Below are 14,997 nucleotides of genomic sequence, written 5' to 3'. Positions count from 1 at the left end.
TTGACCTTGTAGCCTGCTTTAAATTTTGCCTTTCTCCTTAAATGTTAAGAAAGGTGAATTGGTGAATTGTAGATAGATAGATAGATAGATAGATAGATAGATAGATAGATAGATAGATAGATATAGTGGTACAAGCCGACCAAAGTGGTCTAATCTTTAGTAGGAGGCAGACACAGAAGGCTGGATCAGTTGTCCAACAGTATTTTTATTAGTATAAAATGTGCCACTATGTTTCACATGTAACAAAAAGTTGTCCAAAACAAAACAAACAGTTAACTTAACTCATAAGCATAACTGAAATAAAATTAAAGTAACATGTACACAGCTACACTCTAACAGAGCAATCTCACACCTCCTGTTTATATAGAGCCCTCCATCAGTCTGCCCTCTGAATGAAAGTGGACTATACCACTCCTCAGGTAAGTCCTGAGCCCCTCCTGAAACAGGTAAGTAATAATGAGATTAGCAGTTGCTTAGCAGTTCCTGAGCACATGGTAATTATGGTGAGTAACAAAGAAAGATAATACTAAACTTATGTCCTCAAACTAAACCAATAAACTCTAACTAACCTTAATACAAGTGTGTGTTATTTCAACCAAAAGTCTGCTGAGATGTAACTTATAACCAAATATACTGCAAAACACAAACAAACCTGGGATAGTAAGTATCTGCAAAGTATGATTACTGACTAACTTATGGTCCAAACAACAAACATCAAGTATAATTAAATTAATAAGTTATGGTACATATAGACTGGTTTGCTGATTGACCAGAGGGACTATCAGTGACTGTTGCGCTGTGGTCTGAAGCCAGAGGAGAGGGCCTTTCCAGTATTGTGCCATTAGATGTATTTGAGTCCAAACATTGTTGAGGCAGACACTGGTCCCATGTTTCAGGTTTTTTTCTGGACAGCTTGCTCAGGGATCTAACATAACAATCTCCTACTCACGTACATGTGAGTAGGAGATTAACTACATATATAACTTATTGGGTTGTGGTATTGAGTATTTTGAGATCAGCTTACCGTTCAATGGTACTATTCTTCTGACATGTCCATTTGTTTGCTCACAGAGATAGGTGTTAACCTTTCACATTCCAAAAGAGAATAAGGCTACGTTCAAACCGCAGTTAAAAGTGACCTGAATCCGATTTGTTCACTCAAATGTGACCCATATCTGATTTGTTTCTGACAATGTGAACAGCACAAGTCGCATTGAATCTGACATTTCCAAATCCGATTCAGGCCTATCTTTAATTGTTGAGGCTACAACATTTTTTGTACTTGTATTTTGTATTTATCACACTTTAGATTTTAGAATATTAAAATGTTAAAATAAATGTTCCTTAACTTTGTGGTTAGAACAGTTCTCTGGTTGATATTTAACTACCAGTTAAATCTGTAAACCCCTACATAAGTATGAGGGCACACTGACTTAGTTAAGTTAATATTTAACTTGACCCCAAGTTAAATATTGTAATATTCCCTGCAGGTATCCTACAGTTGAACAACTCCTCTCCTCTCTTCCTCAGTCTTCTCTTCCGAAATGGCGTTGGATGGTAAAATTGCTGTGGTGACTGGAGCTGCAATGGGCATAGGAAAATCAATGACAGAGATACTGCTGCAAAATGGTGCTAAGGTAAATACTCACCTCAATATTCAGCATAGTTTATTCATTTAGCTAAGTATGTGTATATTTAACGATGAAAAATGTGATAGTTTATACATTTCTGTTTGGCATTATTTGCATTTGCATTTAAAATATGCTATACATTGTATGTTGGTTAGTGTTATGCTACATATAACAGTGATAAATGTTTAATAGTTTAGTTTCATCAGCTGGTCTCTGCAGTGTTTCTGTGTACATTTGAAACTCAAGCAACAATGAGAAAGAGCCAGTCAGCTTTAATGTGTCAATAAAAGTCAGTAAATGCTCACTATTCAGTAGGACTAAAACTACTGATTATTTTCCCAATTCACCAATTAGTAGTTTGTGCCACAAAATGTCAGAAAATGTTGATCACTGTTTGCCAGGGCTCAAGGTGTTGTCCTCCTCTTGTTCTGTCTTGACAAACAGTCCATAACCCAAAAATGTTCAAGTTTACTGTCACAGAAGACTAAAGAAACCAGCATTTTCTTCTTAAAAAATGGTTTAAAATGATCAAAACTACTATTTATACAGTACTGCATTTTAGCCTGTTTTTAGTGATTAAAATGCAGCAAGATATTCACCTGTTGAGCACTGTGCAGGTAACTCTCCTGGATGTGAATGCGAGTGCAGGGAAGAGTTTGAAGGAATCCCTCGACAAACAGTACGGACGAGAGAAGACCCTGTTCCTGAGCTGCAATGTCGAGTCAGATGAGCAGATCAAAGGTTAATTGCACACAAGCACATACTTGGAAGATAAAGATGGAATCTTATTTATTATGTTGCATTATGGTTAATGTATGTATTCTGGGTTAGTCAATCATAACACCTGGTCAAGGTAAGGGAAAGATTGTGGTTTAGGGTTAATGCATGTTAATTTCCTGGTCTTTAACAAAAACTTCACACTCACACATACAAATTAGTCACACTACACACTCCCATTCACTGCCCTGATTTTAATACCATTGTTTTTCCCACTCAATGAGGCACGAAGGCTTTGAATGTTAGCAGTGGACATTTTATTGTGCTGTATGGTTTATGAGAAGGGTTTTGATTAGTGTTTTTATTGTTCATCAAATCGCTCTGAAAGTGATCCAAATGATATCGTTCTTCACTATCATTGTTGTTACAGATACAGTTACTATATTTTTATAGTTATCGTTCTCAGTGTGGACAACCCTTTACTGTACATTAAAACAGAGGTGTTGATACTAAAATCCTGTGTAGGCCTACTTTTTTCTCCATCCCTGGATCAGGAATCAATAAGGGAATTAAAGAATTAGCAGAAATGATGATGGTGTTGATATCAATAAAATCATATTAATTCCTATCAGTGAACAATGTGACATTGCAAATTCTTGCAGTGGTCTAAGTTTGCTTTATAAAAGGTAAAATTCAACTTGGATGTGAGATTAAAGGGGATAACTCACTGTTAGTTTCTGTTCTCAAGCTGCCTTTCAGAAAATCATAGAAACCTTTGGTAGAATCGACATCATATGCAACAATGCCGGCATACTGAATGAGAACAAGTGGGAGAAAACCGTCTCCATAAACCTTGTAAGAATTCATAATCTGCACCATTTCTTGTTTAAAGGAGAACAAAAAATTACACTATTGCTGCTGTTATTGCTTCTTTATGCTATAATAATCAACACATTAATCACTCTATTTCACAGCTAGGTGTTATCAGGGTGACCTACTTGGCTCTGGAGCACATGGACAAGACCAATGGAGGTCAAGGAGGGGTCATTGTCAACACAGCATCCATGGCAGGTACACAGTGGTGTCACGTAGGAATGGGAAAAAAATACATCAAAATGTATTTCAAAATAAAATACCAAATACCCACCTTTAAAAATGTATCAAAATAAACTACAAAATACAGCAGCCAAAAAATGTATCAAAATAAAATACTGTATTTTTGTATTTTCAAAATACTTCTTTCCCCAAGGCAGTTTTTTAAACAACCTTTCTCTAATAGCCTTTTTCATCTATCCCTTCACTTGTACACTACCTGGAAAAACATCTGAAAGCAAGAGACTCAGTCAACAGATTAGATATGCTGACCCCTCATGTTAGAGACATCCCAACATAAACCTCTGCCCTGAGAAATGTTCGGTAACTCAAGGAACCCTTCCTTAAGTATACTTATTTACTCTCTTGGTGTAATAGATTGCCCACTATGAATCAGTGACAATAACTCAAAGACAAAAAATCCAAATTGATGATTTATTTAGAAATTTAAACTAGGTAGCATTTTAACCTTTTCAGTTACTTAACACCATCACTAGTTACTTATTTGAACTGTGCAAGAGGTTGGAAATGTCCTTGTTTGAGGTAGGCAATTATCTTGTCATGTCACCATAGCACTGAAATAGGCTATTTCATAGGTCAGAGAACATAAACAAATTTAAAGTCTAGAAACCGTAAAACAGAAAAATGAAAGAAAAATAGCAAACTCAAGTGTTGCTATCAAACTCCAGTCCTTGACCTGTCCTTGTGTGAGCAAATGAGTATGTGTAACCTTAGCCACCTTAGCTAGTGGTGTCTCCTCAGTTGATGCCTTTAAGCACAACTAACTTCTCAAACAGTGTTGCATTCAGACGACGCCTATGGGGCCTGTCAATCAGTCCAGCAAAGGGAAATAAACACCCGCCCGTAGCGTGTGCAATGTGCATGCACATAGCGAGTGTGAAACAGCGCCAAACATCCCCAGTGGCCGAGAGCGGTATCACAGGGGCTTGCGAGGACAGGGAGACAGAGATTTCGAGATAGATAGATAGATAGATAGATAGATAGATAGATAGATAGATAGATATTCATAATCTCAATAAAATACAGAATACAGTATGTTCAAAAATGTTTAAACATTAAGGCAAATACAGCAGAGAAATAATAAAAAAATAAGAAGGATAAAATAATTAAGAATAGTTGCACAAATCAGTTAACAAAAAGCCATAAGATATTTTTTTTAAATGTAGTTTTGAAAGTGAATACTGGATTTTCACTGAAAAATAGTTGCACAAAAATCTCCTGAGATAGTAGTTGTGTCCCTATGATTTACACAACGGGGGAGTCCTCAGTCACAGCACACAAATGGGAGATGTAATGCCATCAGGTCTGTCATCATATTCAACATGAAAATTACAGAGAAAAAATGTAAACAGGGATTTTGTTCATCTTTATTGGTCAGGATTTAGAAAACTCAAATCTTTTAACCTTGTTGTTGACGGACATAATTATCCTTATAGGTCTTGGCCCTCTACTGAGCTGTCCCGTCTATACAGCCACCAAGTACGGCGTGATCGGCTTCACTCGAGCCATGGCAGTGAGGAAGGTTTTCTTACGGTAAAGTTTCATGTATTAATGTATTATACATTGTGTCTCTGAGCTGTTATCGTGTGTATGTGTTTCCTTTTTTTTACTAGGCTGCCTCCACTGCATCAGGTTACGGTGTTCGGTTCTGTGCCCTTTGCCCAGGTTTCGTCCAAACTGACCTCTGCTCCACTATTTTAGACAACCTAGGACAATTCTCTCACCTGGCTGATGCAACACAGAAATATGTAGACCAAGGGGTGATGAAGTGAGTCTTTTCTTGTAGAGCTGCAATGATAAGTCGAATAATCAATTACTAAAACAATAGAAAAGTAACCAGAATTTGGACTTAGCTCCTCAAATGTGGTGTTTTAATGTGTTACTTTGTCATACATGACAGTAAACTGAATACTTTGGGGGTTTTAACTGTTCATAGTCATTGACTCTCGGACATTAGAGAGGACATTTTCTTACATTTAACAGACAAAATATTAGTAATATGAGTATTAAATAAACCAGAAAATATTCACATTTGAAGAATTGGAATCTGAGTATTTGGGAACTAATTTGGTCACTATTTTCTGACATTTAATAAACCAAATGACTAATCAACTGAATAATCCGCTGATTAACCAAAAATAAAAATAATCGTTAGTTGCATTGTTTTCACTGGAACCACTTAGACATGAAAAAGAAGCATTACATTATCATGACCTTGTATGACACTATATACATGCATTTTTGGTAAACCACTGTAACTTTTATATTTCAGAGTGTCTGAGGTAGCCAAATGCCTCCTTGAGCTGGTGACAGATGAGACAAAGAACGGAGAGGCCCTCATGGTAACAACTAACATAAAGAAATACATCACATTTCCCACTTTCGCTCAGTAGCGGTTTGCAATGATAAACTACAGCATCATCATGCAGAAGCCCTGTAACTAAAACCTGAAACCAATTTGTCATTGATTTCATGTACTAAATCAAAGTGCTTCATGTAAGCAACGCAAACAAGGAATTTCGTGTGCAAAAAAATAAATCAAATAACATACCTTTACCAGCCAGGTTGAGGCTGAGCAGTTGACCAAAACCTGTAGAAAAAGTAAAATATTGTCCTATTTTACAGGGCTGAAAATTCTCATTATATTGATTCTGAAATAAATCTCCAAGTACTTAACTTATCTGTCATCTATGTGGTCTTATAACTTGTTCAATCTGACATGCTAAAAGCTTTTAATAAATACATTGAAATTCCATCTCTCTTTTCATTCATTTATACAAAACGTCCCCAAAATGCAGGGGACTGTGGGTATAAGCGTGCACTGATGATCATTCCAGCTGTTTCCTGGTATGTTAACTGGTATTAACACTAGAGGAGAAGACATAGTGGATCATGCTGAGTTAAAGTTACAGGAGATGGAATCTGATTTGTTCACCAGTTTCTTTTTAATAGCACTGCAGAGCATAATCATATGAGGTCATGGATATATATGAGGTCACAAACATATGCCCCATTCTCCAGCAGTCTGTGGATGTACACACTGTTTCTGCCCTCTGGACAAAATCTATTGTATTTTTACTAGCTAAGAAACTGTGTCCAACTAAAAACAATCATTTTAGACTAGTGGCCCTGACTTCGATTGTTATGAAAAGTTTTGAAAAATACATGATGTCTGTGCTCAAGACAGAGGTCAATTTGGCACTTGACCCATTCCAATTTGTTTAAAGGCAGGGGAGGGGCACTGATGAGGCTATCACCAATCCCCCACCCACCTCACTGTCAAGCACTTACAAGACGCCAAAGCCTTTGCAAGGATTTTGTTTGTTTTGAGCTCAGCTTTTAATACACTCCAGCCTCATCTGCTCATTTCAAAACTGAAGCAGATGAGTGTCAATCCTTTTTAAATCAAGTGGTATTTTTCGATCAGTAGGAAACTCCTGTATTTTCCTCTTTAAACATTTGAAGTCAGCATATCAGTGTCAACAACACCCTTTCCAGCCGCGATTCTAAGATCAGACCTTTTAGGGGGGCTCAGCTGCTAATGAGAATTTGACACACATTGCAAGTGTTCAAATCCCCTGCTAAATTACTAATTTCACTGGATAATAATAATGTGTACAATAATAATAATAATGGTTCAGAATAAACTATCACAGATTTCTACAGAGAGGACCCTAGGAGAGTTAATGAACCTTGAGGAAAAGACAATATTAATGACAGAACTATCCAAAGTACATTAAAACTGTTCAAATAAAACCATTTGAACCTGTAGCATAATTGTGTGTCCCATCTCTAACAAACGGGCAAAATAATTAAAGTTGTACAAAATAATTCTTAGAAGGAAAAAAAAAGTTTATTTATTTTTAGGGGATGCTGAGATCAAATTTAGGTGTGCTTGAGCACTGACCCTTTCAGAAACCAGATAAATCAACACAAGTGCCATGCAGGAATGTGTGTTCAAACAGCCACCCTAGAACCTAATACACACATAAATCAGGTCGGCTTGTATAAGTTTCTCAGCGTTCACTTGGACAACACCTTCAGGTGGAAGGTTTATGTTCTTGTCTACAGATGTTTTTTTTACACAGACTCAGATTGTATGTATGGACCACAGGATTATGTTTTTATTTTATCAGGCTGTACTAGAGAGCTTAGTCAGATATGGGATGAGGAATGAATACTAGTCCCACCAGTCAATATATGAGAAGTCTGTTTTTAGCCAAACTCATAGGATAATGACCAACCCATCACAACACAGAATATGAACTCTTGCCCTCTGGCAAACGATACAGAGGCCCCTGCTGTAAACTCGACCGTTTTAAAAACTAATTTGTGCCTATCTCTATCAAACTTTTAAACAATGCTGCTTGACGCTTTAGGGGTTGTGCAATGGTCTCATGGTGTTTTATTATAGGGTGTGTGCAATATGAGCTATGTCCATTGTGTTTTACCATGAGGTGAGTGCAAAATGTTATGTGCAATTTATTGTTGATTGTCACAGCTGGTGCTGTTTTGTTCATATGTAGTTTGTTTTTGTAACTGCAGAGGCATTTATGTGTGCAGCATTTGAGTCCTAGACAAATTTCCCTGCGGGGAAAATAAAGTATATCATATGGTATTGTAATATCTGAACTGAATTGAATTGATCTGAACTGAATATGCTTTGTGAGGTCACAAAAAGGGCATAAATATTTAATGCAATTCAATGGGCTTTATTGACATGAAAGTTTTGAGAGCAATATTGCCAAAGCATTGAAATACAATTTGTCCAAATATTTGGGCAGTACAAAATAATAACATGATATATGATGATGATATAACATGATAATGAGTAAGAATAATGGTACTGCCACCATTTCACCATCCAGAGCACTGACAAATTACATTTTAAGAACAATGTTATTATGTTATCTGTTATCTACTTTCTACTGAAGAAAAAACACAAACTGTTGACACTATAGTCTGGATTATCAGAATAATCAGGACATCATTTCTGGAAAGACAAGTTTCTGTTTGAGTTTGTCAAATATAAACACCAAATAAAATGATATTCACCTCAATTGTATTTAGATTGCTGTCAATATTTGAGAGGTGCATATCTTAAAACATCAGCACAAAAACTAAAACATATCTGGATAAATACCCTTAGGGTTAAGTGCAAAAATGTGTTGGGTTTTTTAAATTAGCTTGAACTGCTCCAGTAAAAGTTGACACATTTTCCAGTTAATAGTGACACCTTGTGGTCAATACACATAATTACATTCTGAGAGGATTTTAGATCAGGTGAAAATTGATAATTGTTACTGCCTTACTCTAACCATAATCTTTTTTGACTAATACGTATCAATATTTCAGATGTTCCACTTCAGTTTACACATATATTATAACTATGATATGAGAATATGTCTTGATCTAATGAATTGTTAGATGTTTGACATTTATGTACATTTATTGTAGGCAGCAGAAGCAATCATTAACAATGAATTATGATTAGACCATAGAACAAAAGGAATAAACATAAGTGAAGAAGTGTATTACAGGTGCTTAAAATGTATTGACTACTACTTAGCTGATACTCCTTGTTCACTGTAACATTTCATTTTTAATAACATAATTCAGTCAGATGGTTTGGTTCTGTATGATGGTGTTGCGTTTTGTCATTTTGAAGAGCTACTGAATGAATGAGGGAAATGTCACGTACGACTTTCCTTTTGGGAACAGCATGAGGGCTTCTCCACTCTTCGTCTCATCTGTCACCAGCTCAAGGAGGCACTCGGCTACCTCAGATACACTGAAATGTGAACATACAGTGGCTTCAGTAAATACATACTAGGTATCATACATAATCATGTTTAATATGTCACCAGGAAGTCTGTATTTTAATTGGTGTTTTGTTTTGTTTTTGAGGCTTTAAATTGTGTTTTTCAAATCTAAATAAGTGGTTTAGACTGGGAACGTGTTTAAAACCAGTCAAATTTCTTGCCATGATGGGTTCAGGGGCTGGAGCCTGTCACTGGCTGTCACAGGACCTTCATATTCATATTGTGCAACCTCTACATATATATTGTAAATATATAAAAATAAAGAAGAATAATAATTAAATAATAATGTAAATATATAATAATTATAAATATAAAATAATGACAAATTTCCTCGTTTGATCACAATCTTTTCATTTAGGCTGCAGGAAAACACTGTCCACCGAGACACAAAGAGGGAATATATTTTACTGAAAGATTGACTTATTTTTTTCTCAAAACAAGGACTGTGGATTTTGGACCCTATCACACACTGAAAGCAAATTTGGAGGGGGATCTTCTAATGGTCAGTATGAACAGTAGGAGTGATTATAGTAAGAAAAACTGTTTCAATGTTCTTTTTGGCACTTGAATATTGTTTAAAGACAGACTTTAAAAATTGTGAACCTATCCTTTAACAGCCAATCCCTAAATGTCTCAGACTAGCATTGGGTTTTGGCAATCTGTCATTTTCACTGAATTTGTATGGACTAACAGTAAAAATATGAACAATCTTTGATGGGATATCTAAACACAAGCAACGACTCACGTTAGAATCCCAATTTTGTCTACTATTTGTTGGGTTACATCAGCCAAGGAGGAGAATAGTCCCAATTTGGATGAAATGTCAGAAAGGAGGTCAGTTTGGACGAATCCTGGGCAAAGGGCATTGAACCGTATACCATAGCCTGACACAGCAGAGGCAGCCTAGTAAAAGAGACACACAGGCTTTAATTGTTCAGAGTCACATTATGCAATACTAGTAAAAGAGACACACAGTTAGGTTGTAACTGTTCAGAGTCACGTTATACAATACAACAAAACAACAACAAAAATCACACTATTGTTATCTTTTGTCTGTTTGTTTGTGACATTCACACATTAATACACCGTTCTTTCCTGGCCACTTGGGGGCATGAGAACTCAACAATAATCCGACAAAACAGCCCTGGCATTACCTAATTAAATGGTCATGGCCTACTTGTTAGCATACAGTTGCCTATTCAAACATCCATGATACACAGAACAACATTATCATCCCATTGTAATCATATTTCAGTCCACCTGATGAATGTAAGTTTGTTTAGCTTGATCTCCACCAACACCTGAGACAAATATACCCTGCAAATTCTTGTAAACAGATTGTTTTCCTTCATCTTTCTGGATTTAACCATAACCCTAACCCTAGAAAATTGTCCTCACCGCCATGGCTCTAGTGAAGCCAACCACTCCATGCTTGGTGGCTGTATAGACAGGACAGCTTGGTAAAGGGCCAATACCTGTAAGACAGTTACATCAGTCAACTAGGCCTCAGACTGATGATCATTTTCATTGTAAATTAATTATTTTCTCAATTCAGTCCTTTGTCGCCTGGTCTATAAAACATAAAAAAACAATACAAAATAATAATTACATTATCCTAAAGCACAAAGTGACTTCATCATTTATTTTTGTCTTGTTTAAGTATACTTCATTTACAATAACGTAAGACCAAGATCAAAAACATAGAACCATCAAAAAAAAAATGTAAATAAATAAACGAAATGTGTCCCATTAATTCTTTGTATATATGAATTTGTCCCAGTCCTGACGAATAAGGATGAAAAAAAATGTCTGTCCCTGTCTATATTGTATCTTGTTTCATGCTCTGTAACACAAAATAATGTTGAAACCTGGCATTTGTCATATTTTCCATCTGCGTGCTGTGAATGTGTGGAAATCTTACTATTGCTTTGCAGAGATGGAGCAAAGATATTGTCAAATTAGGCATATTCGGCATGTTGCCAATTGCTAAATTAGGAAATCTACAGGAAACTTGTATTACTTGTGCCAGATATAGCTTCTCTATATACCTATTCTCCTCTGGTCTGCAGACTGTTGAATTAACTGCAAACCAAATAATACATTTCTGCACCTTTAAGTATCTTGTCTAATGGTATGTACGTTTTATAATCTTAACCTTTTAGATGTGTATCTATTCATGCCATCAGCTGTGTACAGATCTTTTTTCTTCTATTATTGTACTAATTGTGAGGATTCAGTTGATAATAGAGACACAGCATGAATAGATATTAAGTATTGAACATTTCATGTGTGTCTATGAGAAGAATTGCTGGTTTTACTGTTTTACTCTTGTTGAATAATATAACCTACATGCATTCCATCATGAGCTTTACCTGCCATGGACGCTGTGTTGACAATGACCCCTCCCCGACCTCCAGTCAACTTGTTCATGTGCTCCAGAGCCAGATAAGTCCCTCTGATAACACCCATCTGCAACACAAAGTGCTTTCTGTTTATTTTGGTGTTGGCAGTTGTCCTTTGTGTCCCAAATGAGGAAGTGTAATGCAATGTAAACCTGTTAAATGTGAGTGTTGCTAAATCCTTGATTACACACCAATGATGATAGAAATGTCTGCTTTCACCAATGTTAGCTTTCCTGTTTGCGGTTTTGTTAGCAGCAATTCATGAAATACACTGAACAGTTCATGTGTTGTAGGTGAAATGCTCTTGTGGGAGTGGTGCAGGCACATCACTATAGGTGATTATACCTCACCCATAGTGAGGTATAATCACAACCAGGTGCAGTCTTTTGCTTTTGCTGCTTCTTACAAGATTTATGGAAACTGTTTTCTCCCACTCGCTCTCATTCACAATGCCGGCATTGTTGCATATGATGTCTATTCCTCCGAAGGTTTCAGCAGTTTTCTGAAAGGCACCTTCAAAGCAGAAAATAACACAGATCATTTTTCATTTCACAAGTGCAGCATCAGTCAACGAAAAAATGGAATTATGATTACTAATAATTTCCTGTACTGAAAACACCTTTATCACCCATTATCAATCCCTCAGGCAATTTGCAACCAATTCATACAATTCCTATTGAAGTTATTGGAGGCCGACAGTTGATATAATTTATCAAAATTGATGTCAATGCAGTTCAGCTTTATTTAATGTGCATTATCAGTGTAGTCACCCAAACACTTGTGCTCTGGCAATGCTCTGATGACTAATAACATAAAGTATACTTATACAAACATCCACTTTGATACTTTTAAAAAAATGTCTATTGTGAATCTAGTGTTATTTAATACCTCTTAATCCCTTTTTAGGGTGTAGTTGTTATGGGATTAAATGTCATCTAATAGTCTTAACGCAGGACAAAATGTCCATGAGTTTGTGAGCTTCCTGGTATCAACCATCCACTGACTGGAACTTGTGTTTGCAAGGAAAACTCACAAAAAGATCACGGTGGGACTGATTAGCTTCATGTGTTTCTCAGCATGTTTATTGTAATAAATTAGTGTGCAGCTGTTTTCCTCTCTATAGTACTTCTGCCATTTTCCATGTTTTGTTTATCAGGTTTGAGTGTTTTTGTGTTACCTTTGATCTGCTCCTCTGACTCAACATTACAGCTCAGGAACAGAGTCCTCTCTTGCCCGTACTGTTTGTTGAGGTTTTCCGATAAATTCTTTCCTTCAGTTTCATTCACATCCAGGAGGGCCACCTGGACACGTGACAGATCATCAGATGAACTCAGTATCTTTGTAATAAATTCTACCCTCATGAAGATTATGATGTTTATCTTTTGCTGTAGCAGCAGCAAGCTTCATAAACCTTCTTATCAGGGAGAGCTGACTGATCACAGCATTTCCACATGGTAAGCTAATTGCCATGCAACCAAATAAACAGAAATAGTATTATTGGATTGGTCTTTCTGAGACGATGCTTTGCTGGTTTTACTTCTACATTACTGGTTTCTCTTTTACTTTACTGGATTCTGCATTAGTCATTACAACATATTTCAGAGAAGCATGACATCTCTGGTGTTGCGCAAGGCAGGCCCTGGTCCCTGTGCTCCCATTAGGTGATATCATTATATTATATCATTAATTATATTATATCATTAAATTTATCACTACCAGGTAAATCTTTCTGTATTTCACAGTCTATACCAGAGATTTTAAATGTTGGGTCTGTGGTGGCTTTCCTGTGCTGGTGCACCCGTAGTGATGCATTTTTAAAGTTAAAAGACACAGAAAAACCAATTCATGCTTTTATGTCTAGTTGATCTGACTATTTTAATGCTCTTTTCATGGGTCTCTTTAAAAATATGACCAAAAAGCTGCTGGTCTGTTAGAGGCTGGGATTCTGCTTGATATAATTTTCTATATCAGAGAGGCACACCCAGTAGCTCCATATTTTCTGGCTTTGTCTACCTTTTACTCTTTTTATATCACTACTTCTCTGATTAATCGATTTTTAAAATTTGACTGTCTAGCTGCTCTGACATCTGCTCTGTCATTTTGAGCTGCACTCTCTGTATGAAATGTGCTATACACATAAAACAAGCTAAGCGAATTATTTAAATAGGTACATCAAGGTATCCTGACTTTTAATCTGAATCAAGTCAGAACATGCACACAAAATACACTGACTCCTATAATTCCCATCACATTTCATAAAACCCTCAAGACCTCTATGTTGGCAATACACACCATTTGCTATACTAAATACAAGCATTCCTCTATGCAAAAGAACTTTACTGTGGCTTTAAGATAAAGAGTCTAAAGGTGATTTAAAAAGTACAGTGTTTCCTCTAACACGTATAGAACAGCAGACTTCCTCTTCCCCTTTTTTTCTACACAGAAATAGGTATTTGATTGTTCATTTGCCTGTAATCTTGTAAGTATACCCAATGAACTGTATGCTGGCACCAACAATATCTCACATATTGTAGGCACAAATTTACCTGGGCACCGTTTCGCACAAGTATCTCCGTCATTGCTTTTCCTATTCCCATTGCTCCTCCGGTCACAACCGCGATTTTCCCATCTAATGCCATTTCTGCTCTTCAGTAAGAGAGGAGGAGACGTTCTGTTGTCGTATGCAGACAGGGAAATATTTTAAAAGGTTGAGTCAGAGGAACTTTGGGTTTTCAAAATGCGACCGCCCATCAGGAGCGTGTCTGAACATGATGACAAGGAGGGCACAATGCGAATAAAAAGGGGTTCATTTTGAAGAAATTGAAAACTAATTGTGGCATAAAATAAATTACAGCAACTGTTTTAAATAATAGAAATAACACGTGTTTTGAATTAAGTAAGAATAAACAAGGAATCAGAGAAAAAATGCGTTGTGAAATAATTATGTAAGCATGTTATGGGTAGGCTATAATGAATATGACAAATATGATAATGCAATATAATCTTAAAGAAATACTCATACTTCCATTTATAAGTGTAAATCGCTGCACGCAGAAGTACCCCTGTTGGCGATGGAGCAGCTCTAACCAAACACGAAGGTTCAATGTTTAATCTGTAAGAGTTCATATTGATTGATAAGAGCTCTCATCTCAAGTCTCGCACTGACCGTGAGACACACGCATAATATCTGCCAATAACACTTACAACACACACACACTGAGCCCTGCTACTTAACTCTTACATACTGTTCACTGTCAAATTTGACCCATTTTTACATTTGAGAGCTGTAGCCTGTAGAAACACTTTGGAAAT

At 36.4% G+C, this 14,997-nt stretch overlaps 2 protein-coding genes across 2 annotated transcripts; one reads left to right on the top strand and one right to left on the bottom strand.

The window, feature by feature from the left end:
* The first annotated feature begins 1,544 nt into the window (after positions 1 to 1,544).
* Positions 1,545 to 5,246, top strand: LOC128371962 (15-hydroxyprostaglandin dehydrogenase [NAD(+)]-like). The gene is made up of 6 exons (XM_053332399.1): positions 1,545 to 1,637; positions 2,249 to 2,372; positions 3,097 to 3,203; positions 3,323 to 3,419; positions 4,898 to 4,974; positions 5,075 to 5,246. Exons 1-6 carry the CDS (start codon positions 1,545 to 1,547, stop codon positions 5,231 to 5,233), a joined length of 657 nt encoding a protein of 218 aa, XP_053188374.1. The 3' UTR covers positions 5,234 to 5,246.
* Positions 5,247 to 8,360: 3,114 nt separating this feature from the next.
* zgc:56585 (uncharacterized protein LOC393297 homolog) lies at positions 8,361 to 14,387 on the bottom strand. Its single transcript, XM_053332396.1, has 7 exons — positions 14,232 to 14,387; positions 12,863 to 12,986; positions 12,092 to 12,198; positions 11,656 to 11,752; positions 10,682 to 10,758; positions 10,029 to 10,186; positions 8,361 to 9,252 (listed from the first exon to the last, which is right to left on the bottom strand). Exons 1-7 carry the CDS (start codon positions 14,322 to 14,324, stop codon positions 9,132 to 9,134), a joined length of 777 nt encoding a protein of 258 aa, XP_053188371.1. The 5' UTR covers positions 14,325 to 14,387; the 3' UTR covers positions 8,361 to 9,131.
* Between the last annotated feature and the right edge of the window lie 610 nt (positions 14,388 to 14,997).

This window comes from Scomber japonicus, chromosome 13 (assembly GCF_027409825.1).
Source record: "Scomber japonicus isolate fScoJap1 chromosome 13, fScoJap1.pri, whole genome shotgun sequence".
NCBI classification, from domain to species: Eukaryota; Metazoa; Chordata; class Actinopteri; order Scombriformes; family Scombridae; genus Scomber; species Scomber japonicus.
This window is presented reverse-complemented; position numbering and strand designations above follow the sequence as displayed.